This window comes from Ostrinia furnacalis, unplaced genomic scaffold, assembly GCF_004193835.3.
Source record: "Ostrinia furnacalis isolate ACB-3 unplaced genomic scaffold, ASM419383v2 OfSCF1145, whole genome shotgun sequence".
NCBI classification, from domain to species: domain Eukaryota; kingdom Metazoa; phylum Arthropoda; class Insecta; order Lepidoptera; family Crambidae; genus Ostrinia; species Ostrinia furnacalis.
In genome coordinates this window covers 230,177-255,449 of record NW_021131384.1, presented here as the reverse complement: position 1 = coordinate 255,449, position 25,273 = coordinate 230,177, and the positions used below count along the sequence as shown (strand labels likewise).

General features: G+C 36.7%; 2 protein-coding genes across 2 annotated transcripts in view; one reads left to right on the top strand and one right to left on the bottom strand.

Moving 5' to 3' along the window:
• The window catches only part of Snx27 (sorting nexin 27), a 34,616-nt gene extending 29,532 nt beyond the window's left edge, over positions 1 to 5,084 (bottom strand). Inside the window, exon 1 of the mRNA XM_028302695.1 lies at positions 4,783 to 5,084. Within this exon, the coding sequence (XP_028158496.1) occupies positions 4,783 to 5,051 (269 nt within the window). The 5' untranslated portion in view covers positions 5,052 to 5,084. The remainder of the gene's footprint in view (positions 1 to 4,782) is intronic.
• A 205-nt stretch (positions 5,085 to 5,289) lies between these two features.
• ClpX (Caseinolytic protease chaperone subunit) overlaps positions 5,290 to 25,273 on the top strand; it is a 54,716-nt gene continuing 34,732 nt past the window's right edge. Inside the window, exons 1-3 of the mRNA XM_028302701.1 lie at positions 5,290 to 5,720; positions 12,548 to 12,682; positions 13,231 to 13,441. Of these exons, the coding sequence (XP_028158502.1) occupies positions 5,651 to 5,720; positions 12,548 to 12,682; positions 13,231 to 13,441 (416 nt within the window). The 5' untranslated portion in view covers positions 5,290 to 5,650. The remainder of the gene's footprint in view (positions 5,721 to 12,547; positions 12,683 to 13,230; positions 13,442 to 25,273) is intronic.

The window sequence follows — 25,273 nt, the reverse complement described above, 5'->3', positions numbered from 1 at the left end:
AACAGCTTTGATATTTGTACAAGACCGGACGGTCGGAGATGATAGTAGGATTATGAGGGCTTGCTTAAAAAGGGCTGAAGGCATGCGTGTATCCTCCATGTAGACTCTAAATAACCGACCAGAGGCATCCACAAGCGACAAGATATTGTCCTGACAAAATTAAAATACGACTCAATGAAAACCCAACCACCTCCAATCCTAATATCCCGGAAAATAAGTGTATTTTTACATATTATACTAACCTTTCGACTGGAAGGAGACTATATCCCCTATTGAACACGGCAGACGTCTCGTACAGCGATTGCATGTTATTAAACATCTTGGAGATTAACTATTCAACACACAGACAATAACCTGGCACTGAGCTATCGTCAGCCACAGGCACAGTTTTATCCTACGATAACAAGTCATTGAGCTGAACATCACAACAAACAAACGAAAGGTAAATAAACTAGAAGAGAAACAACGTTCTCTTTTTTTGCTGCTTACAATTTTTTCTTGGGCAATAAGAACATATTTGCTTGCATTTTTTGAGCCAGTGAGGCCCGAAAATCAGTTACGGACACGCTCCACTCTTATCCCGTCAGTAGATTCAAATTTTAATGTGATAAGTACGTGTAGGTATCTAGCCTTTTTAGACCTCATCGTCCTTAAGACAAACCATACATATCTTTAGTCCCTCTTCTGGATCCCACAAGATTCGTACTTTGTTCTTGTTGAAACTAGCCTTTCAATTCTAGCTAGATGATTGTATGTAGCAGTTCTAGCACGGTAATAACACAATGTCATAAACCTTTTCTACACGCAGTGTTACAAAGTAGGTTGACAAACGTAATAATCTAATTTTCTAGTACTCTATTGTGTGCAGGTTTAATTGGAGCAGAGATAATGTGTACCAACAAAAAATGCATTGATTGTGCAACGTTCAAGTTGCAGCGCGCGCAGATGCAGTGGGTACACTTCGTGTTATTCCAATCAGCATTTTTCGGTAATGTAACATAAAATATTTAATTTTATAATAGGGCTTAAGACTCTAGGCTTTGCCTCTGTAATAGTCGTGTTTAGGGTAAAACGACGAATCCATTTGTGTTGGTGGTATCGTATGACAGTCCGAGACCGAAGGGAATATCGACTCAGTTGCTGTACATAGTAAGTCTTTGGTGATTTAGGCTCTGGAACTGACAAAAGCAACTTTCTCTGTCAAAAGTATGATTAGGAAATAGGTTGCCAATTCTGCTTTTCAGATAGCGTGGTACGCGTTTGACTTGATGCCGACTATAAGGTGTAGAACGGGAAGAAACGCGATCACCTATCAGTACAAGATGACAGGAATACCCATCGCCTCACATGTGCCAGGTTTTTAAACGCATGATGGCAGTTGTAAACTAGTCTGCGCGCGGAAGATGTCTTAAGAAATTAGGCGAATCTCTCGGAGATTCATGGCATACAACACTATTGCCTGTATTCACAAACTAAGAGGTCTCACAGTACGCGTGGACGCACAGAGTGACACAAAAACCAGAGAGCTCTATTTCACGCTGTGCGTGTGATTTGCATCACTTAAGCAAGCATCGTTTGTGAATACGGGCGTGTGTCTCACCTGTTGCACCAGATCCAAGTGTGACCCTACCTTGCTCGCTTGCAGTGGGAACACGCGGCATGCGGCCGTCGCGCTGACCCCGATGCGAGTGCTTGTGATAAGGCAGGGTGGAAATACTACCACTTAGATTCTTCAACGAGATTAAGCTTGATACTTTGGTTTTCCTTGTACTAAATGCGTACATCGGATTATCACTTTCCTGGACAGTAAACTGCTATATCCGTCATAACAATTAAACTTCTATTGTGTCTGGGTTACTGTCCGGGAAAGTGTTATCTAATTTTGCGTCGCAATGGTACACAAATATTTTTCTTAGTGTTGTAGGTGGGATAGTAAATAAATATCACCGCCTACCGACATTTCCAGTAAAAAGTACTTTCAAACATAAAAAACACGAGTATCTCTGAGTAGATAAAACCAAAGTAAACCAGTTCTGGAAGATTCAAGAATCAGATTTTTGTAAATTGTGATCAAATTGCTTAAATTTACAAGATCTGATTGACTAAATAGACGCGTTATCAAGTCATTTAATAAATTATTAAGATAAAAGTATAACCTTATGTTAAAGGCGGTAAAATTTTATGATTTTTAAATGGATAACAACTGTGGATTACACTGCAATTTCATTTCATTCATGTTGAAATAATTGATAAAAGAGCTTACTTGTAGTTTATTGCATGCATCGATATTTCAAAATACCTTACCTACTTTGTATGTAAAATAAAATTTGCTGATGCCTGTACGAGTGGTAAAATTACCACCACTAATGAATGTCTTTTATAATGTGAAGTTATAACCCATATTGGAGTATATCCGGCTAATAGGGTAATTGCGCCGGTTTTCCGTCCAGCTCCTGTTTTCGTCCATTTGACCGACTTGCCACAAACAAATACGGAAAATTAGAATACAAACCTAACTTTCCGTGCAAGTTTGGACTTGTTACAATCTATAATATCTAAGTAACAGTTCTGCCTGCATGAAAATGTAATTTGACAAGTAATAACTCCAAAAAAATCTACGGAAGTTGCTGCTGCACACAGGTGAATGGAAAACATCGTCAAGTTAGAAAAAAAACGTGCTGGTAGGGAACTTTCATGGTATGTTTAATTACTGTTTTAGCTACTTTACGTAATGTTTTTGGCACGTATGTCTAATTATTAGTATAATAAACACTATTTTATGGGGTTTATTGAAGTTTTTGTATAGAAATCTTAGATAATTAAGTGGACTAATACTAGCATAACAATTTTGCAAGATTTTGGTTTTCGTCCACGTGGACGGAAACCCTGACACCTAGTTAATATTTTTAATAATCATTTTACTTCAATGGACCTACAAAATACAATGTTTTTTCTTCCAATATGATCTTTATTGCTATTACATTAAACATTTTAGTTTACGTCCACTTTTTAACAGTGATAAACCCATAAAAACCGTTAAAAAGATGTGGACGAAAACAAAAAACAGCTTTAAACGTTGTTGTGTTTTCGTCCATGACGTCATGAGCAAGCACTGGGGTGGACGAAAACCAAAATTAGCTATTCCTGTAGATTAGTTTTCGTCCATTTGTCCTTCGACCTATTGCAATATTTTCCTAAATTTAGGTAAGAAACTTATTTAAATCTTTTTGATATCATTTGAAAGCTAACAAAATTACCTTTCAAATGATATACCACAATCCATAGTTACTGTATTGTAGAATTGGTTTTAAGTTAATAATTCAACTGCACCCTTTTTTCTACACAGTGGTCGAAAACTAGCGTACACTAGGACGATAACTGATTTTTTTGGACGAAAACTAGTGAAATCGCCTCTTTTGCATAAAATATTTTTTATAAAAAAACCCGTGGTATTTACTTATTGTCATATAATATTAACGTAAAGTAGACTATATAAGGACTAAAATGACATATGATACATATGAGTAAGGGTATTTTAAGATATTCATTTCGCATCACAAAGTTGGCAACTCCGATAATTGGACGAAAACTAGCGCACTTACCCTATTATAAATGCGAAAGTTTGTATGGATGTCATGATGTCTGGATGTTTGTTACTCTTTCACGCAAAAACTACTGAACGGATTTTGATGAAACTTTACAGTATTATTGATTATAACCCAGAATAACATACAGGCAAACTATATTTCACGAGGGTGAAGCCGCGAGCAAAAGCTAGTGGATTATAAATTGGATTGAATTTACTAAATCCTAAAATGAACCATGCTAGAATTTACCTATAGATTTCCAAATTCCATAATTCATCTTCTTTTTTTTTAATTGGATGAGATGCAATACAGGTTGCTATTATGTAACATTTTAACCAGACAAGACTAAAAGAAATTTACATAAATAAAACTAGGCCTGACCCATGTGCCATCCAAGAGGTGAAGCCATAGGATCGCTAAACTCAATGTTGCCAACATACTTATGCAATCTACATAATATATTATGCGTAAGTAGTCTTCAGGCTTCATTGTGGTGAATACAATAATTAAATAGGCCATACATACACTGATCTAAGAATAGTTTTAAGAAATAAGTCTATTATGTATGGTACTACAGCCAGTTATAGCCAGATTATAGACCAATAAAGAAATAATAATAAATTTTATTTACTGAACTATGTGAGGTCATGTTACTTCATAAAATGTGAGATATAAAAATATATTTTAAAATAAACAAAAACCTATCTAAATCATCATAGGAATTAATCGGAACTGGTTTTAATTCAGATGTACCACTATAGCTACTTATGTATAATAAACTAGGATCCTGCATTATAGAAGAGATCAACACTTAAAAATAAGAATCAAGATGCACTGAAAGATCTAGGTACTTTCATAAAAATATGTTCTATGTATAGTATAGCTAACTGAAATGTAGCGCGAACCACATCATAACTCTGCATACGTAATTCAAAACTTCGCAAACTTTCATTCACTACCAAAACAAGTTTGGCGTGATTCATGCTATGTAAATGAATACAAGGGGAAGTCGAATTCAACGGTTGGAACGTTTCTGGAAAACAACCAAGCTACAAAACGGCTGTAAAACTTATTGGAATGCCCTGTTAGCGTTGCTAGGCGGTGCACCACAAACAATACTGGGAAAAACCTGTGGGAGGCTCCACCATCTGCCACATCCCTACGACATCAGTAAATGCTTATTCTAGGTACTTACACCTCTAGGATCCTGTCGCCCTTTCTGATGCCGGCCTGCTCAGCCGCTCCTTGTTCCAAAACAGCGCTTACGTGCTGCAGAGGAGCATACAGCTCCCCATTGATCGATCTCAACTGGCCCCCTTCAGACACTTGGCCGCGAACATTGAAACCGAAACCAGTATCGGTTTTGTAAATTGTAACTCGACGCGGTCCATTGGCAGCCACTGTGCTCTTATTATTTCTTTCGGATCTAACAATACTGTTATTATCGGTTTCTGTCTCAGCCATTTTGGACACTGTTTACCACAGACTTCTTTTGACATTTCCTAGACTGTGTTGCCATTTTACAGGCGATGACAAATAGTGTTGTATTTAAACAGTGTTTACCGATTTAATTTATCGGATTCATTATTCGATAGCGAATGAATCGGCTTCTATAGTAGCGCCATCTAGCATGTTTTTAAAGTAAGTTAAAGACATGTATGATAAAACAGCACGAAAGTTTTCGAGTTTAGTTACTAGATGTCAGGAGTATTGAAACAACGTGGTACGAGAAAATTTCAACTTCTTTCACATCAAAATCAGCTGTGAACATCAGTATGGCCGCTCAAATAATCAGAAAATAAATTTGTTTTTTAAAAATCAAATTACAAAAAAAATAGGAAAGTGCAGTTTTCGTACTTACATCGTGTAATTTTAAAGAATAGTGGCGGTGTTGATGTTGACTAAAAGTGTTGCGTCATGACAGAAACCTCTCACTGACAAACAAATACAATAAAAATTGCGACTATCATTACGGCGACTTATTGTAATTTCTATTTGGATCGTGCAGCATTTGTCGGTCGCTGAGGGCTGATGTTATTTGTGCTTGGTAATCGCGCGTGATAATGAGTAGTGTTCGATTGAGTTTGGTTTCTGTGGGGAGGATCGCGAGGAGAAATTGTCATTTGACATCAGGTGAGTGGTTTTCGATTCACATCTTGTTTTTTTGTTGTTGTATTGGATTTCCGCCAACATCTTGTGTCGCAGTTCCCATTACTCGTAGATTTGTACGTGCAATCTGTGTTTGATAACAAAGCGTCACCAAAGTTTATCTTGTATGCCCCTTTCAATGATTATTATTACATAATACCACAATATTCACCTTTGCCATACGGTTCTGTATAATATTTGACCATGTCCTATTCAAGGGGACATTCAGGTACTCGGCAAGGTCAAGAACTTACATTATAACATGCATTATGGCCATGACACTGATCTCTAAAGGTTGCTTCTTATTGGAATCATAATAGCTCTATTATATTCAATTATAGCTCTTAATACTTTAACTTATTATCCCATTATTCCATATATGTCTAGTACAGTCTTTTCATTTACTATTAAAGCTATATTTAGCGGCTTTATATCATTAATTAATAAATAGATGCAGCTTGGTCATCTTCCGTTACCCTTAGGGCATGTTATCTTAGCTCTGTAAACATTTTGAAAACTGACAAAATACCTAATAAGACAATAATTTGAACGCAATGAATACATTCCAATAAGAAGCGAATAAACCTTAATGTTTTTGTTCTAGTGTTTTCATTAATTCCTTATGATCAGTTTGTTTTTAACAGAATAAAATGTATTAATAGTTACACAATTTCAATATGTTGAATTTTTGTATCAAGATCCTTTAACATTAAAAATTGTAACATTAGAAAATATAAATGCATAAGACTTGGGATTTCAAATGTTTTGGGATAAGAATAATTTTGCTTTAAAAGTTTTAGTGTCCGACCGAAACTAGTTTTACGACCGAAACCGAAACCGAAAACGAATTTCGGCAACGGTGTCTATTTCGGCCGAAACCGAAACCGAAACTTCCTTACAAGGCTCATATTTTGAGGAAAAAATAAAGAAAACGTTATTATAAATTGCATTAAAATTGAACTTATAAAGTGCCTTTTTACTCTAAAAGGTATCAAATTATGTATTAAAAAAGAAAAAGAAGGATTTATAGTCTAGATTTTTCTTTAATTACTCGCAATATTCAGGACATCTACATAACCCGTCCCATGGTCGGGTCTTTTACCTTAATAATTTCTCAAAACAAAATTGGTAGTAAGTAAGTTAGTATCTAATGTACTTGCCACTTGGATACCTTGGTGATAAATACTAAAATGAACTTTGAAACTCTGAATCCATAATATTATCACCATGAAATTCACTATAGTCATTACTAACTACTTAACTAATGTTTGTTTAAGTAATAGCATTTGCAAAAAAAAATTATAGGTTAGATTAAACTTGATTATACTTTTATCAGTCATATTGATTTTTTTTTATGTTTACACCCGCTCTTATGTTATAACGACATAAAACGAGATAAAACTTACCAAATTCAAAATAAATCACTCGAAAACTCGCCACCACAACAAAACAAAACTAACAGCAAACAAACAAGCGAACGAATCACGACATTGGCTCTGATCGGATTCATCCACTCATTCAACGCGCCGAACATGTCCGATAACAGCGCGGAAACTCCCGAATGCACATTCGGTTTCGGTCGTAGTTTCGGCAAGTTTGCCGCCGAAAACGAAACTAAACCGAAACTCGTGTTTTTACCGAAACTCAACCGAAAACGAAACCGAAACCGAACATTCGGTCGGACACTAAAAAGTTTTTTATTTTTATATAACCTAGTTGCAGATCACATTCCGAATTCCAATAATGTTTCTGTTTTATTTTTATTTAATCAAATTTTTGTTGGTTTCAAATTCAAATTCAAATTCAAATTGTTTTTATTGTGAAATCACAGGTAAATACATAAGTCAGGTCATAAAATGTTTGTAATAGATCAGCTGTGTTCCGCCGCATGGGCATACAATAATTGAAAGATACAGAATATTAATTGATGAAATGATAGGTAGTACAATTTTTATAATACAATATTAATGATACAATTTTGTTAGTCAATGATTAATATATTGATAAGTTAGTCATACAGAAAATATTATATTGTTTATAAAAACGATTGAAATGAAATATTAATTAAATCTGCACAATTATTTTCTTTATAAATTACAATATTAAATATGTCACAATAAAATTTAATAAATGTCAAAAATATAATAATATTTATGTATTGAAAAATAAGGCATTTTGAAATAAAACTTATTAATAAACTAAACTTAACACTGTTATTGTTTAGCCAGAAATTTGCTCTAAAAGTTTTGATCGCTATTAAAAAACAATCCAATACACCAAAAGAAATGATTTTATTTCTGTTGTTCATTATCAATTCCGGACAATACGAAACATTAAAAAAAATATTATTGCTAATTGGAACCAATAGGCACTGAAATGTTAACATAATGATATAACTCAAGGTTCAGCTGATTGTCACAATAGGTTTATTGACACAATGATAGGTATTTTATACATCAAACATAATGAAAATATTAAATTGTATTGTATTTTTAATATTGACATGAAAGTAGGTATCATGTCAATGTTATTATGTAATCGTACATAGTTATTGGTTTATCTACAGTACAGGAGTACCAATGTGGTTGATTTACTTTTTACGCTTATGAGCTTTTTTTGTTTTGTATTGGCGTAATAAAATATACAGAGTGGTACTTAATATACCAAAAAATATGTAATTTTTTTAAGAACAGGTTTTTTTAAAAGGATTAAGGAGCTAAAAGGCCTACCAGAAAAATAATCGATTCCCAATCCCAACTAAAGTCCCTTTATTTTTATATCTAGTCTGGATCACCCTGTATATGACATTGGAGTATCCCAAAACAGAAAAACATACTCGTGATTTGATTAAATAGAATCTAATGCTCATAGTCATACCTCCAAGTTCAAACCCTCATTACCATTCGTCGAAACAGTGTCGTAAATGCACGCCATGGTTTTGACAATTGCCATCCTTCCGAATAGGGTTAAGTTTAACTGGATTGTGTAATATGTGCCTTGACATGGATAGAATACAGAGGGTATTTTTTATGACACTTTTAACTTGAACTCCTAGCACATTTATATTTCAACCTTGTATTGTTATAACAAGTGTACTGTTTACAGCAGGTTTCATACAAAAATTCATAGGAAATAGGTGTTTTTAAATGCTGTATTTTATAAATTTATTTAACTTTAAATAACTTAACTGATACTAGTAAGAACTCACGTAACTTAATATTAATGCTCTCAGGAGAAACAAGTTTAAGTACTTAGTTCATTGTTTGTTGCTAAAAATATCTTGACCGCGACCTCAAGGATAGTATTTACTGTTAACTATTTATATCACAACCTTTACCGTAGTTATATACATTTGAACTTCAGGTATAAGTTCAAACCTTGATTTAAATTGATCTTTGGAAAGCAAAGAGCTACATTTAATGACCACTTGTACGCAACAAACAGAAATAAGTGAGCGTTGCGTAAAAACAACCAGTTTGGAGCTGTGGCCCGCAGTTTGTTGTCATTGTAGGTTTCCGGCTCAATATTGATATTATTTGCAACACTTACGGCAATATCAGTATGTCGAAATACTTAGCGAGAACATGGCTGTAATTTTTTTTTTCATTCAAAAAAACCCTACTACCGCATAAAACATCCTCCTTTTTGCGATGGCGGTTAAAATAATAAGATGCATAGATGTCTTAATTATTTTACAAAATCACCCTTCTCGTCCTAGCTGTGTGCAAAGGCTCGCAATGATGTAAAGTTTTAAGCGAAAGTTAATTCTCGTTAGCTTTGAACCAACATAGTAGGGAATTTAGTGCAATGATTTGTATGGAGACCCCTCCACTTTGGTATAGAAGGCTCATTTTTGCAACAGTGGTTCTTTGGGTGCTCCTGAGTGGATTTCCGTCGGTAGACATCGGGAGCCCCCCCTGTGGCAGCAGGGGGAGGGGGGGCAAGTTTCCTTCCGCCGCGCTTCACTTTAAGGCCCATATCTTCAAAACTATGGGTATTAGGGCAAGTGTGGTATCATTTTCGGATAATTGAAGGATGGCGAATTCATTTCTAGAACAAACTTTTTGCCTTTTCANACCATAGTATTATATTGTCATTTAAATGTACATTTAATTGCCAATTTTCATGATGTATCATCAGAAGTGCGTGTAATTCAGATTCTTAGACTTTATTACATAGATCGTTAAAAGACTTGCAAGTCGACCTAATAAAAGCGTGTTAAAAATATGACTAGAGAAAATAAATTGAGTTTGAATCGCGACATTACACACAGTAACTAAAAGTATAGGAGGAAATTTTGACATTTATTAAATTTTATTTTTGACATTTATTAAATTTTATTTTGACATTTGTTAAATTTTTATTTTTGACATTTATTAAATTTTATTTTGACATATTTAATATTGTAATTTATGAAGAAAATAATTGTGCAGATTTAATTAATATTTCATTTCAATCGTTTTTATAAACAATATAATATTCTGTATCTTTCAATTATTGTATGCCCATGCGGCGGAACACAGCTGATCTATTACAAACATTTTATGACCTGACTTATGTATTTACCTGTGATTTCACAATAAAAACAATTTGAATTTGAATTTGAATTTGATATTCAAATACATACAAAACTATAAAAAAAAAAAAATAAAAAAAATAAGAGTACTAGGACAATGGAAAGTGATGGACCACGATAGCAAGATGGAGCCTACATGGACCGGTTTGCCCGTAGCTGCCGAGGCTTGCCTGGAAATGGTGAGATGTAAGTGCAAGAAGTAGTGCAGAAGCTGGTGCTGTCTGAAAAAAACAACTCAAACGGTCACAGCCGTAACCTTTGTGCTAAAATATCTCCCGTACTATGATTGTGAAACCTCATTTTCCTCACACTTACCTTTCCGTTAAATCACTGGTACAATTGTATGTACAAATAAAAGTGTTAATTAAAATAATAATAATCATTAAGACGTTTAGACAAATTAAAGTTCTTTATATAGTGCTTTCTTCTTATGATATTTTAAATATTAAAATGTATTTAAGCTATTTTCAACCTTATATCTCACTCATAGAGTTCAAAATCAATTGACGAAAAAATACAAATTATGGTAGATTGATGTGCCAGCAACTCTAAATAAATTTTAAAATAATAATCCTTGCTTGCTTATGAACCAAATAGTATTAATTCATGGATAAAATAAATATTTTTTTCCGATGCGCAATAAAATTCGCCCGCTGTGTCCTGAAGCAAAAATTTTTTTCACCTACTTTTTGCGAAAAAAGTACCATACAATGTTATATTTTTATAATCCTGATAAATGTAGCTTTTAGGTCATATTTTTTTTATTAGATTATCTCCAGTGGTTTAAAAGTAAACGACCTTTATTTAAAAAAATACTTTTTGGTTTTTGTGAATTTTACTCAATATTTCAATTTTTTTGTATGAAAAGGCAAAAAGTTTGTTCTAGAAATGAATTCGCCATCCTTCAATTATCCGAAAATAATACCACACTTGCCCTAATACCCATAGTTTTAAAGATATGGGCCTTAAAGTGAAGCGCGGCGGAAGGAAACTTGCCCCCCCTCCCCCTGCTACCACAGGGGGGGCTCCCGATGTCTACCGACGGAAATCCACTCAGGAGCACCCAAAGAACCACTGTTGCAAAAACGAGCCTTCTATACCAAAGTGGAGGGGTTCTTGCACTAAATTCCCTACTAACACGTGAGATATGATTCCATATGCCTGCCGGCCTTAAAAACTTTGATTATCGGCATCAATATCTGTTCAGGTTATAAGTTCAGTTATTAATGAGAAATAAAATTTCAATTAGGTAGCATAATTAAGTCCTATTCGGAAGTCCTATAAGTATGATCTGATTGTATTTTCGAATTAGATTTGCACACCTCTAGTTCCACAGTCAAACCAAATCTTACAAGTTAACTAATGTTGCTAATATATCTTCTAGTAAACATAGCCAATATGCCATTATATCAGAAGACCACTGCGTTACATAAACTACCGGCCGGTGCACGTGTTCATAATTCCCAAACGGCCCAATAACTCTTCTTCAGTGAATTCGAAAGTGTCGCCAAACAATGGCATTGTCACGCGTTTCCACTTCGGAGGAAAGCGTCATTGTGGCCTGTGACAATGTGTTTGAAAAGCTTGTAGACAATTGTTGTTGAACCAGTCACCGTTTTATGAGATGATTGAGGTGCAAAGTTGATAAAGTAGCTCTGCTATCATTACTTTTAGCATTGACAATATTGGAAGTTAGCCAGTAAAATAAACATAACATTTAACGCCTACCCAAAGTGGACTCACGACCCCATAAAGGTTACAAGAAAGCACTGTATGCAGACTACCAAACCAACAACCGGCCAATCTGGAAACCATCGGGGGGCGCCTATTTTCAGCATTAGAAGTCCTTTGGCTGATATGATGTTGATTATTTATTACAAAATAAAAGTGAACATCCTTTGGCTGAAATAATAATGATTACGAAATGAAACCCTATAGCCCATTTTTTACCTACAGAATCACACTTTCTTTTTAGATTTCGGTTATGCAATCGCCAGCGTCACCACATCTAATTTTTTTTTTTAAAACGAATCTATTACATCTACAAAAGTTACCCTACTCCAAAACGCTATTTACGTAGTTTTGGGTCTCTCTGTCATCGTCGCTCATGCTGGTGTCTCACTTTGCATGAGAGTGACGGCAACATTCGAAACTTCGGATAAAGTTTTCCGGAGTAACCCCGCAGTATTTATCTTTAAACGTGGTCTGTATTTAACATGAACTGTGTTGCCAGCAGGAGTGCAACAATGCCGAACCTTACGACGGAACAGCCCGCGCTCGCTGAGCACGTGCGCGGTGCTGTGCAAGAGCCCCACGGAGCAGCCGCCCGGCCCGCCGCACTCGCACCCCCCTAAGGATGCCGTCAACTCTGGTAAGACTCTGCTCCCACTTGAGAAGCTCACGACGGCTCGCTGAGCTATGCGCGGTGCTGTGCAAGAGCCACACGGAGCAACGGAGAGCAGAAATACGTGAATTAAACACCAGTATCACAAGAAAAGGGTCCTGTAAGCTGTAGATCCTGGCTACGCAGGAGTTGTAGCGGCGGGAAAAAGACGTGGGAATAGTCCCGCCGTGTCACAAGAAGAAGCTCTCACAAGTTGGCGCCAACTGAAAACTGAATTAATCCAATATGACAATATTTTCAGTTTTTTTACACATAGTCAGTACATCTATGCTGCGGCGATGTGCTTGTGATGGTTGAGTTGTTGCATATTATCATACTCGTATTGAATGCCTTCGTAATAAAAAATAAATCGACTGTTTTTATAGGCGGTTGTTGAATCGACACCAACCTTAATGTCATTGTTGCTGTTGTTGCTCTCAAATCTCAATGGCATATTCTGCAAAATTGCTGCAACAGTCATATTCTGTAACCGCCCTATAAGATATACCATTGGTAACCAAAGACGTCTCTACCAGGCACGACATCGGGCGGCAAGAAGTCGGGCTCCGGCAGCGGCGTGCTCACGTGCCCCAAGTGCGGCGACCCGTGCACGCACGTGGAGACGTTCGTCAGCTCCACGCGCTTCGTCAAGTGCGACAAGTGCCACCACTTCTTCGTAGTCCTCAGCGAGGTCGACACCAAGAAGAGCATCAAGGACAACGCCGACACTAAGTCTGGATTCTACAGGTACGTGGATTAGTTTTATTAAAGCTTTTTTTTATGCATAACAAGGCAGGTATTTGACCACAATCGCACCTGATGTTAATAGGCCAGTAGAATTAAACACAAAAATGGATTAAATCGGAAATAATTCCTACTAAAGATTTTGGTGCTTTAATGGCTTCATTAGTTGCCCAAAAAGACTCTCCTAGGTTTTCGACTTCGACGGAGTTGTGCTTAAGTGGTAGGGGCCCCCGAAAGGGGCGCTTTTTTGGTTTTCCGGTTATACCGCGTAAAGGACTTACCCTATCGAAAAGTGGTCTTCCTGACGGTTGAAGGGCATTTAATTCTGCATTAACCCTAGAGTGCTCGCGCTATGAGCATTTTGCCGCCCTCGGCCAAAAAATCGAGTTATTTTCTACACGATGCGTTTGTTAAAGTCAAGCGTTTCAGTAGCTGCCTCCCCATACTTCACCTCCATGTATTAGAAATTAGAAGAAATTTAGTGCGCAGATGACCGCAATAGAGAACGATTGTTGAACGTATGTCACGTTTTGCGGCAAATTGCTCACTGCGCGACTACTGACGTAAGTAAAATTTGTGTGTCTGGTTTTTAGTGTAGTTGGAAGATTATTAGTTTTTATTGCGTATAATCTTGTTTTGACATTAATGACGTCATAACATTGATAGTTACTATTAGTACTCAATTTATTTCATGTCGTTTTCGGTAAAATTCACGTAAAATACAAAAAATGAAAAAACAAGGAACATGTCGGATTTCGAAGAAGCTGGTGCACTAAAATTAGTGGAAAATGTATACTAAAGTTATAAATAAAGTAAACATAGTCATTACAATACTGTTATAGAACAATCAGCGGCAGAATCTGAAGATGATGTGCCAAGGGTGCAATAGTTGTGCAACGCACATTAAATGCACATGTGACAGGCCTGTTTTGTTGAAGCACATGTCATATGTAAGGAAAACCTTTAAGTGTGCTAATAAGTTTAATATTTGATGATGTATGTAGGTAAAAACAATAGTGTTTCTAAGTTTTCTATAAATATTTCCTAACATTTCCAAAATATATTTTTTTCTTTAAATTTTAACCACAAATCTTTAATAAACGTTATTTTCTAATAGTGTATGCTTTATTCTATCATTTTTAACTGATTTTCATATTTTTAAACTGTTAATTGACACACAACCGGACTTTAGTGCTCGCGTATGAAGTTTGGGCGGCAAAATGCTCATACGCGAGCACTCACGTTTCACGGAAAGGCGCGACTACTCTAGGGTTAAGTAAGACCAAATTCATATGTTTTGAACAAACTGTTCTCGTGCAAATGTTCGGCAAAGTAGCAGACAGCAGCAGGCAACGAATTCCAGTCCCTAGCTGTTCGCATTATAAAAGAGCCATCATAACGCTTAGTGCGAGCTGGTGGAGCTTCAACCACTCCAACGCGTTCAGATCGCCATCGCCGGCGCGATCATAGGCCAGTGACAAATCGCGCGACCCATGACAGTCTGCCATGTCGATTTGCACGAGTTGGTGAGGTTGAAGCTTTTAAGGTGGATATACATGTATCTGTGTGAGATGTAGATTGTAGATGTAGGGATAAATCTCTAGTCTCCAGCGAGGAATTCTCTTAACGGCTTGCTGCTTCTGCTACTGGTGCTGTGCTGTGGTAATAACTTACCATCAGGTGATCCGTTTGTTCATTTGCCTCGTGTCCCATAAAAAAAAAAACTCATCCTCGTTGGAGAGCGATTATCGAATTTTCTCCGCGACCACAGTACGACTACTGTAGAGCGTAAGCTAGCTAGAAAACTATTTGAATCACTAATATCTAAATACGAGCAAATCGCGCGAAGTAAACAGTCTGTATTAGACAAAGATAAGTGGATAATTTAATCTATGAGATTTTCATGCGTAAACGTAATTTTATTGAGTGAACGTGAGACCTATTTTGATCCAAATCAGGAAGTAATTCAAATAAATTCTTCCTGCCTTAAAATAACAACCTTGCAATATTTACTAGAACGTCTGATAAAAAATTCTGCAGAAGTTCGTTGTCATATAAACAATGCAGCGCTTTATTTACTCTGCAACTAAGTACATAAAGTTGCAATTTTGCATCAAAAATATAATTATTCACTGATGTGCAGTCGACTTTACTATGTCAGCTGTTTGCCCATTTATTTAGGATCGTTTACATTGAAGTCCAGTTGTTGAATTTAGCCATCAAACACGGAATACTACTTTGCATGCAAACAATACTTAGCACAAGTGCACACGCGCATCATAGGTCAATGTCAATTTATTCGGCTATTAACTTCAGGGATATCATGATGATCTTGAATTTTTAAAAGGTTCTAGTGTCCGACCGAAACTAGTTTTACGACCGAAACCGAAACCGAAAACGAATTTCGGCAACGGTGTCTATTTCGGCCGAAACCGAAACCGAAACCGAAACTTCCTTACAAGGCTACGTTATTATAATCAGTCAGTCTTTAAATTTTTGCGCAACCAAACGGACACCAGGTGAGTAACTCTCTATAGAGCTGTATACATTTGTTGGTAGCGGCGACTGGTTGCGCCGCCATGGTGTCCCGGTGAAATATAGCCCTTATAGTCTAGATTTTTTTTAATTGCTCGCAATATTCAGGACATCTACATAACCCGTCCCATGGTCGGGTCTTTTACCTTAATAATTTGTCAAAACAAAATTGGTAGTACGTAATTTAGTATCTACTGTACTTGCCACTTGGATACCTTGGTGATAAATACTAAAATGAACTTTGAACTGTGAATCCATAATATTATCACCATGAAATGCACTATAGTCATTACTAACTACTTAACTAATGTTTGTTTGTTACGTTTAGCATTTGCGAACCAAAAAAAAAAATTATAGGTTAGATTAAATTTTAAGGATTTTTTTTTTGGTGTTTACACCCGCTCTTATGTTATAACGACATAAAACGAGATCAAACTGACCAAATTCAAAATAAATCACTCGAAAACTCGCCACCACAACAAAACAAAACTAACAGCAATTACAGCAAAAAAACAAGCGAGCGAATCACGACATTGGCTCTGATCGGATTCATTCACTCATTCAACGCGCCGAACATGACCGATAACAGCGCGGAAACTCCCGAATGCACATTCGGTTTCGGTCGTAGTTTCGGCAAGTTTGCCGCCGAAAACGAAACTAAACCGAAACTCGTGATTTTACCGAAACTCAACCGAAAACGAAACCGAAACCGAACATTCGGTCGGACACTAAAAGGTTCTAACTCTTAGGCCCAGAACAGACGGTGAAACGCAACTGCAACGAAACTGCAACTGCTAGTTACTTTTGAGTTGCATCTAAGTTTCTGCCATAGCGTCCATAGCGTCCGTTGAGAGACCACACATGACGCGACCAGTTTGAAACTTTCAGTTTCATTCATCAGAATCATCACAAAGTTGCAGTTTGGTTGCATTTGCGTTTCACCGTCTGTTCTGGGCCTTACAAATAATACTAATTAGCCTAAACTTTCCTGATGCCATGGAATTATTATCCATTGTTTGTGCACGCTATCATTATTATTTTTTTCCGTTTATTTTTGCGGTGAACGCACGAAGGCCTCTATCACCAAACCAAACGTATTATTTGTGTTTCAACATCACATGTAACTGTTATGTGTTGGTTAGGTTCGCGAGAAGTCAATATCTAGATTCAGTAACCCCACTCACATAGCTCGTAGAGACGATGGCCGTTGGGGCAGGAAAGTTCTCGAGTGGCGACCACGGGCTGGAAAACGTAGCGTGGGCAGGCCTCCTACTAGGTGGACCGACGATCTGGTAAAGGTCGCGGGAAGAGCCTGGATGCGGGCAGCGCAGGACCGTTCATTGTGGAAAACCTTGGGGGAGGCCTTTGTCTAGCAGTGGACGTCATTTGGCTGAAACGAACGAACCCCACTCGCTCAAAAAGAAAGGCAGGGCTTGTACGTAGAGACCGCAAGTCTGTTTTTGAAGGACAATTATAGAAAAGTTACATCAGATTCAGAAGCACAATAATCTGCTGGGTCAGCCGGGTGTACCAGAAAGTATAATAAAGTTCGCAAAATAAACAAGAATCATTCTACATTTCGCTGCTGGTCTCAAAACATTAAAGTATAAACCATTACTATACCTTTTGTAGAGATGTCATGGAAATTGAACCTACTGTTTACCTAAGTTGTTGTGGAGTCATTATAATAATAATAACATTTGAATATCTCATAACTAAAGTCCAAAGTGTGCTGTGCAAAAACCGAAAAGTGAATTTTGGCCAAAATAGAGGTTACGTAAGAAGAAAGTGAACGTTCGCAGCCCGTAGAAACGGCGCATTATTTATCTCGCCAATGTTTTGAGCTCTTGCGATATTTATGATGCCTATCGCCTTGGTAGCCCAGTAAATGTTATACAGGGTGTTAATAATACTGATACAGCCCTTGAAACATCCTATATTTGAAGTATTATCAGAATCACGAAACAGTCATAATAAATCGAAGCAAATAGCTATTATTTACCTATGAAAAATCTACACTCTTCTACTTGGCCTTGTATTTCGCGTATTTATTCAGTTAAAAAAAACTTTTCTATGCATCTGTTTTGTCCAGTTTCCGGGTATCCTCAAGGAACCTATAGTAATTTCCAAAAAAATCAGTGTCTGTATGGTAATAAAAATTGAGTTATTGACCCGACACCAAATCTGATTACATCTAAACTGTTTATGTTTTAAGTAAGAGCCAAACACAAAAGCCTTCGGTTACGTATTTTTACGTAACGGATTCTCTTAAAATTGTAATAATAATGAGCATACGCCGGTCAACAACATCGTTCGTTATGGTCTCGAAATATCCCTTTCAGGACGACCAAACACGATCGTGCACGTTATTTCAAAAAATTCACGCGACTTTTCTAACCAACTTTTCGAGCCCAAGACGCTAGCCAACGATCGTGCAACAGTCTGTTTATGAATTAAACGCATAGGTGCGAGAGAGAAGGCAGTCAGTGTTCTTTGACACCGAGGTAAAGATGTCGACCTCTTTTGTTGAGCGGAGTGGTCAGCGTTATTACTAATTATTTCGTGATTAATTCAACTATTTTACTAGAATTTTGGTTTTATTATTTTGTTTAGTTAGTAATGTAATTTGGTAAATAATATTTTTGGCATTATTTATTTTGCAGTGGGAAATATTACATCTCAAAATTTTGTTTGCACGATAGTGATGATCCGACTCAAACCCAACATTCGGTGCCATACTTTGTATGGCGGTGAACTATTATATTTTAATGCTTTTAATTAAATTTCGGCTTTTAGGAACAGAATTAACGGGTGAATTGTTGCTTCAGCTTATTGGGTATGTCAATTATTCCGAAATTGAAGAGATGGAACATGATGAAGGCAATGTAGAAGTCTTGGTTTGCCATTGATGCCTACTGATGAGCCTCAATTACCTCCAAGACCAGGTCCATTGTCAGTTACTATGCCAATAGCTCTCTAAAAGTCGTCGGAAAGCCATGCGACTGGCCAAAGGGTCTTGATACAGATGCCATTGAACCAGAAGGATTATTACTATCCGGAACTATTGTCAGTACTAGTAGTCTCCTTTGACCTACAGTGAAGGCTTTTGACGATATGTTTTTTGAACATGCAGCTGTTTCTACCAATAATTATCCGCAAAACGGGAAAAGTATTGAATACCCCAGTAAAAAAGTTAAAAAAGTAGTTTGAATTAATTTCTCCATGGGATGTATTTCGTCCCCATGCATTCATGTGTATTGGCGTCGAATATAATGAGATTAGCTTTAGTTGATGACAAAATTTTCAGAGATCTTTTGTCAGTTTTAGTGTGGCTTTTCATGTTGTAAACAGTGATGAAGCTCCTGCAGTAGGAAAACCAGAATTGAGTTTTGGAAGGAAGGGCATGCTGTGCTTACTCAAGTCTAGAATGCTTGAGACAAAGTAGAAAGCCAACATTGTTTTTTATTCCGTAGACGAGCAAATGGATTTCATTCTCTGGGACATGTTCACATGGTTTTTGACATTTAAAAAAACAAAGCCACATTCACAGGAGCTTTCTTCGCTACTAACCATGATGGTTTGATGATTGACTTCGAAGTTTATCAGGCCGCAACAATAAACTTTGAAGATCTCTAGGTTTTTGAACTTCTGCAATTCTTCATCTCTCTAAAGTAGATTGCAAGCAGTTAGCTCTGTATCTTTTGACAGGTTTTTCTCATCCATACTTTTATTCGAGAAATTTAATGAAATGAGGCTTCATGAGACTGGCACAATTATGAAAACTATATTTCTAGGACGAAAAATAAGGACATCAAGCAAGAATCCCAAATATTCATTAGTAATGACATTGTTATTGTAAAATGTATGGATAATGGATAACAAACCCGTCTTAGTAGCATCCAATTTTACATCAGGAGAGGATTTTTTCCTCATCAAGAGATGTAATAAAAATCGACTAGTGCCTACCGTTTTAGCTATTTTAAAATGATTTGCAATTTAAATCAGATAATTTACTTAAAGTTCCTTCTCCTTTTAAGAGTATTAAAAATATATGTTTCTAAATATTTTATTGTTTTTTAGGATTTTAACTTCAAAACCTGACACCGTCACTTTCGTGCAGTTAATTAATTTAAGCCTGAGCGTCACGATCGTGCTGGGTCCCCCCACGCAGAGGGGGGCGAGGGGGATTTTTAAAATTATTTTTTTGGAGTACCTTATACAATAATAAAACATGTTATGTAGTCAAAAATGTTAATTTTAAAAAATCTGAAATCCGGCCTGAAAGGGATATTGTTACATCCTTTTGTAAAAAGTCACATACAACGCAATTCTGACAAGAAATATTTAATTTTGTCCTTCGATGAACTGCAATGTGCAAGAAGAAAATATGACCCACTTTTTTGCTTTTTGATTCTGAAAATATGCATCTGAAATCTTGCAATTCAGCTTTCAAATTATGAGCAGATATTTACCGAATTGTTTATATTTAAACTCTGTCATTAAAGATCTCCCAATGTCATTGACGTGCATTATCTTATTTGTGATCATTACCGAGCACTTAAGCTTTATTTTCTGAATGCTTGATGTTAAAACAGGTTTGCCAGTGTTTTTGCTGTTGGTCCCGAAGTCCTTGGGTCTTCTTTAAGTATTAATTAAAGGATAAAAACATTTGCTTAGCATAATATTGTTTGGAGTGTTTAATATTAAATCGGTTGCATAATTTTGGCACACAAACTCGTGGGGAAACCCCGTAGCCGGTTATTATGAATGTAAAATGTTATATCTGTGATTATTTGGTAATTTGTATAATGATTATAGAAAAACAAGCCACATCTTGGGTATACAAGACCAGTTTAATAGGACTGAAGACAATTTCCTTACTTTGTTTTTAATATTTCCCGCAAATAATGGCTAAAAAGGCTTTGCTAAGAGTAAATAATAAATTATTTATCTTTGTGATATTGGAAATTGGCGATTTATTATAGTAAAAATACAGGTTAAAAAGGAAAGAGTTATTGATAAAAAAACAAAAAAGAATATTATTTATCGAAACTCAAGGGTTTGTGTTGCGATGGCCCAGATTCTGTTTTGTTTCTTCAAATTATTTCGTAGTCCGTTCGAACCTCGGTTCGCAAGAATACAAATCTGAGACAGGGATTTATTTTATTATAAATTCTCGACAATCCGCCATTGCATCATGCAAACATGTCGCCGAAAAGGACAGGTCATGCTCGTAAAACATCAGACAAAGGGAAAATGTGCATCGTGTGTTGCAAGCGCTCGTAAAAGCATTGTTGTGCCTAATTCTCTCACTCGCCAGTCACGTAGGACCCACCTTTGGCATGTATCATCAAAGCAGGGATCAACTTAGTTGAACAATTTTGATAGTATTGGCTCTATCTGACTCCATGTTTTATTTGTAGCTGACCTCAACCTGGCCCAGATTTAAATTTCAATCAGCACTTGTCAAATGGTTTAAATGAGGCAGTTAAATCTCGATCACTCAAGATTCGTAAATGGATTTGATATGATTTAGATGGCCTACGTTGAAATGGTGTAGTTTTGATATGTTCTATGTACGAACCATTAAATAAATAATCATAAAGCACTCGCTAGACCCCAGGATTGCGAGTCGCAAGGTCGCCCACGTGAGTTCGAGGGCACTCGCCATGATAAACTCATTTGGTTCTGTGAACGTGATTACCATGAATGTAATATGTTGCCATGGAACGTAAACAAACCCGCATGTTCGTCTTATGACGCAATTGCAACAGCATACCTACTTAAATTGCAACTCGATGAACTTGCGTTTGCGAAAATTACGAGGGCTGCACTAAAAGTATCGGGAATGGAATATTTCCACTGTTCCAGTCATATTAAAATCTATTTAATTGCAAACTCCAGGGTTTTAAAAATCGTATACCATTTATTTATTTAAAAAAAGATTCTCGGTCGTATCACAAGGTCTTGTCAAACTTGTTTAGTCGTTGAGAAAATGGAATTGACTCGAGAAAATTCAAGAGCGATGATTTATTATGACTTTTGAAGTGGTTTAACACAAAAACAGTGTGTTGACCGGATGATTTCTGCATTTGGTAATGAAGCCCCATCCAAAACCACAATTTATCGCTGGTTTCCTGAATTTCAACGTGGACGTGTCAAGCTCAGTGATGATCCCCGTCAAGGTCGTCCAAAAACTGCAGTCACCTAAGAAAACGTTGATGCTGTGCGTAAGCTGATTGAAGAAGATCGACATGTGATATACCGCGAAATTCAGGCAACTTTAGACATTGGCATGAGTCAAATACAAATAATCTTGCATGAACAATTAGGTGTAAAAAAGTTGTTTTCCCGATGGATACCGCATTCGCTCTGTGAAGAGCAAAAAGCAGCTCGCGTTACTTGGTGCGTCAGAACTCTCGGGAGATTACATGCAGGATCCTCAAATGCTGTATACAACATCGTATCAGGTGACGAATCATGGATATACGCGTACGAACCCGAAACAAAAAACCAGTCACGAGTTTGGGTGTTCGAAAATGAATTAAAGCCAACAAAAATTGTTCGTTCACGGAGTGTTGCAAAAAAAATGGTGGCCACGTTTGTCTCCAAAACCGGCCATGTTGCGACTATTCCTCTTGGGGGACAAAGAACGGTTAATGCAGATTAGTATGCTAGCATTTGTTTGCCACAGGTCGTTTCTGAACTCCGTAAAGAGAACTGCAACCGCCGCATCATCCTCCATCACGACAATGCGAGTTCTCACACCGCGCACTGAACAAAAGAGTTTTTAGAGCAAGAAAACATAGAATTATTAGTCCATCCGCCGTACAGCCCCGACCTAAGCCCTAATGATTTCTATACTTTCCCTAAAATAAAGAATAAATTGCGTGGTCAGAGATTTTCATCACCTGAAGAAGCTGTGGAAGCCTACAAAACGGCCATTTTGGAGACCCAAACTTCCGAATGCAATGGTTGCTTCAATGATTGGTTTCGTGTATGGAAAAATGTGTCAAATTTCGCGGAGAATACTTTAAAAAGCAATAAATACATTTTTAAATAGTAATGTTGTTTCACTTCCTTGATTCCCGAAATTTTCAGTGCCGCCCTCGTATGACGCTGTATGCATGCATATTTGTGATCATCATAACATGTTTGTTAGTATGTATTGTACTTTTTCACCTTTACATTCAACTTTTTCAACAGCTGTCAAAACAATGTCAGACAGTCGACCGATCATCTCATTAATTTGTTTTCTGGGTCCAATATTGATGAGATTATAAATGACTGATTAACCAACTGTCACAAGGCTAATTAATATCTCTCTAACTTAAACACAACTCAATTTCTGACGTTACTTTAAAGGCTACTAAACCTCATCATTAGACTCTCTTATCATTAAAACCCCATTAAAAGTATCACAATTAATTACATATGCACAGTGTGCTCGACATAAAGTATGCGTGATCTCAGCGTTGATTTATTCTGACCGTGTCGTAGATATTGTGTTTTAAAACGTCACTCCTCTACCGGTAGAGACGACAGCCAAATATTGTGGGATCATGTGTAGTTGCAATAGATGTGATATTAGCCAAATCATCATTATCATCATTTCAGCCGCAGGACGTCTGTTCAACATAGGCCTCCCCCAATGACTTCCACATCGCACGGTTGGTGGCGGCCTGCATCCAGCGCCTTCCTGCTACCTTTATCCGATAGTCGGTCCACCTTGTTACCCAAATAGGCTGCTACCTTTAATCTTATGTGCTGGTGGATGACTGTAGCTACTGACATAAAATCTTAGTGAACACGGCAATGACCAGAAAAGGGCGTTGAAGTCATTCATTATTTAAAGGTCAGTTAGGGTAATCACGTAGCCTTTTAAAAATATCTAAATTGTTGTTATTTCATAATCGTAGCTAACGTTGTTTACTTGTTGTATTAAAAAAACTGACGTTTGGTGTAAAATTTAAATTAGGTTTTCTGGAACACATCCTATATTTATTGCGTGCATGTCCCAAAACTAATTAATGGAGAGCTAGCGTGTTTTCGCTGATTGAATCAGTAATTTGAATTTCGTAAAATTAACTCAACTCATAATCACTATTATTCAGAGATAACAATTCTGGATTGAGTTACGATAACAGCTTTGTTTTCGAACTTGAGAATGCATAAATCGTTTAAATTATAATGAACCTACAAAAGGTGGGGTCATCGGAATAGCTCGGACATTACATCAATGCGGGGTCGGCGAACCTTTGACATTGGTGTCATAACACGTGACGTCACCACGATCTCGGACTGCGATGAGATTGCTATCGTTAACACGCTGTTTTCGCGTGTGGGAAAACTTAGGTCAAAAATCTCAGGGCTAAAGTATTATTTTGGGCATTTGAAATACTATAAACATTTTCTTGTTGATAAAATTAACGTAGTGTTAGACTTTTTAAAGTGTTAATAGTACGTCAAATATAGACGAGTCGACATCCGAACAAAAAAAATGCAACTTTTTTTACTCGTGTATAAAATCTGCCAACACGTGTTAATGAATGGAATCTCATTTAAGTCATCAGCTGTTGTGTTTATTTATACACCAGTCCATTCCCTACGTGCACTGCACCCACCTACATTCGTATTACGTGTAAATCTTGCTGATTACGTGTTTGTAAATATTAATAGATATTTAAACAAAGTTGTTTTCTCTTATTGTTATCTTGATGTAGTTTGCCCGCGTGCAGCGGGGCATTTTATAAGCATGCACGTTGCAGTTCTTATTGTAGATTTGTATCATCGATATTTATTTTGTAGCAGTTTTAACAACGTTCTGCTGACCTATGGAAATGATGGACGACTATAATATGTTTTTGTCGTTTATGTAATGATGATGATACTTGCCCTTTTGAAATGTTTATATGATTGGTCAATTTGACGCTCTTTTCCTGAGAAAACTATTCGCACGCTCAATTCACGCTCTGTCTTTCAGCATTTTTGCTCGAATCGCATTACTCTAAAAGTATAATTATTGTGAAAACAAATAAACAAGCGAACCCTATAATCTCACTCTAGATAATGTTTTTTGTCTTTGATACGTCCAAACAAAGATAAGTATACAAACCGAATAAGTATCATGCGATTTGAAGTATTCTGCGAATATCGTGATGTAATTACGCCTACTGCGTCAGATATTACTTTCGTATCAAACGTATACAATATGTCCGTGAGTAGCGTCTGTAAACAATAGACGCTATATCCCAAGTTATTCCGAAGATAACTTATCTAACACATCTTAGCAGTAGCAGC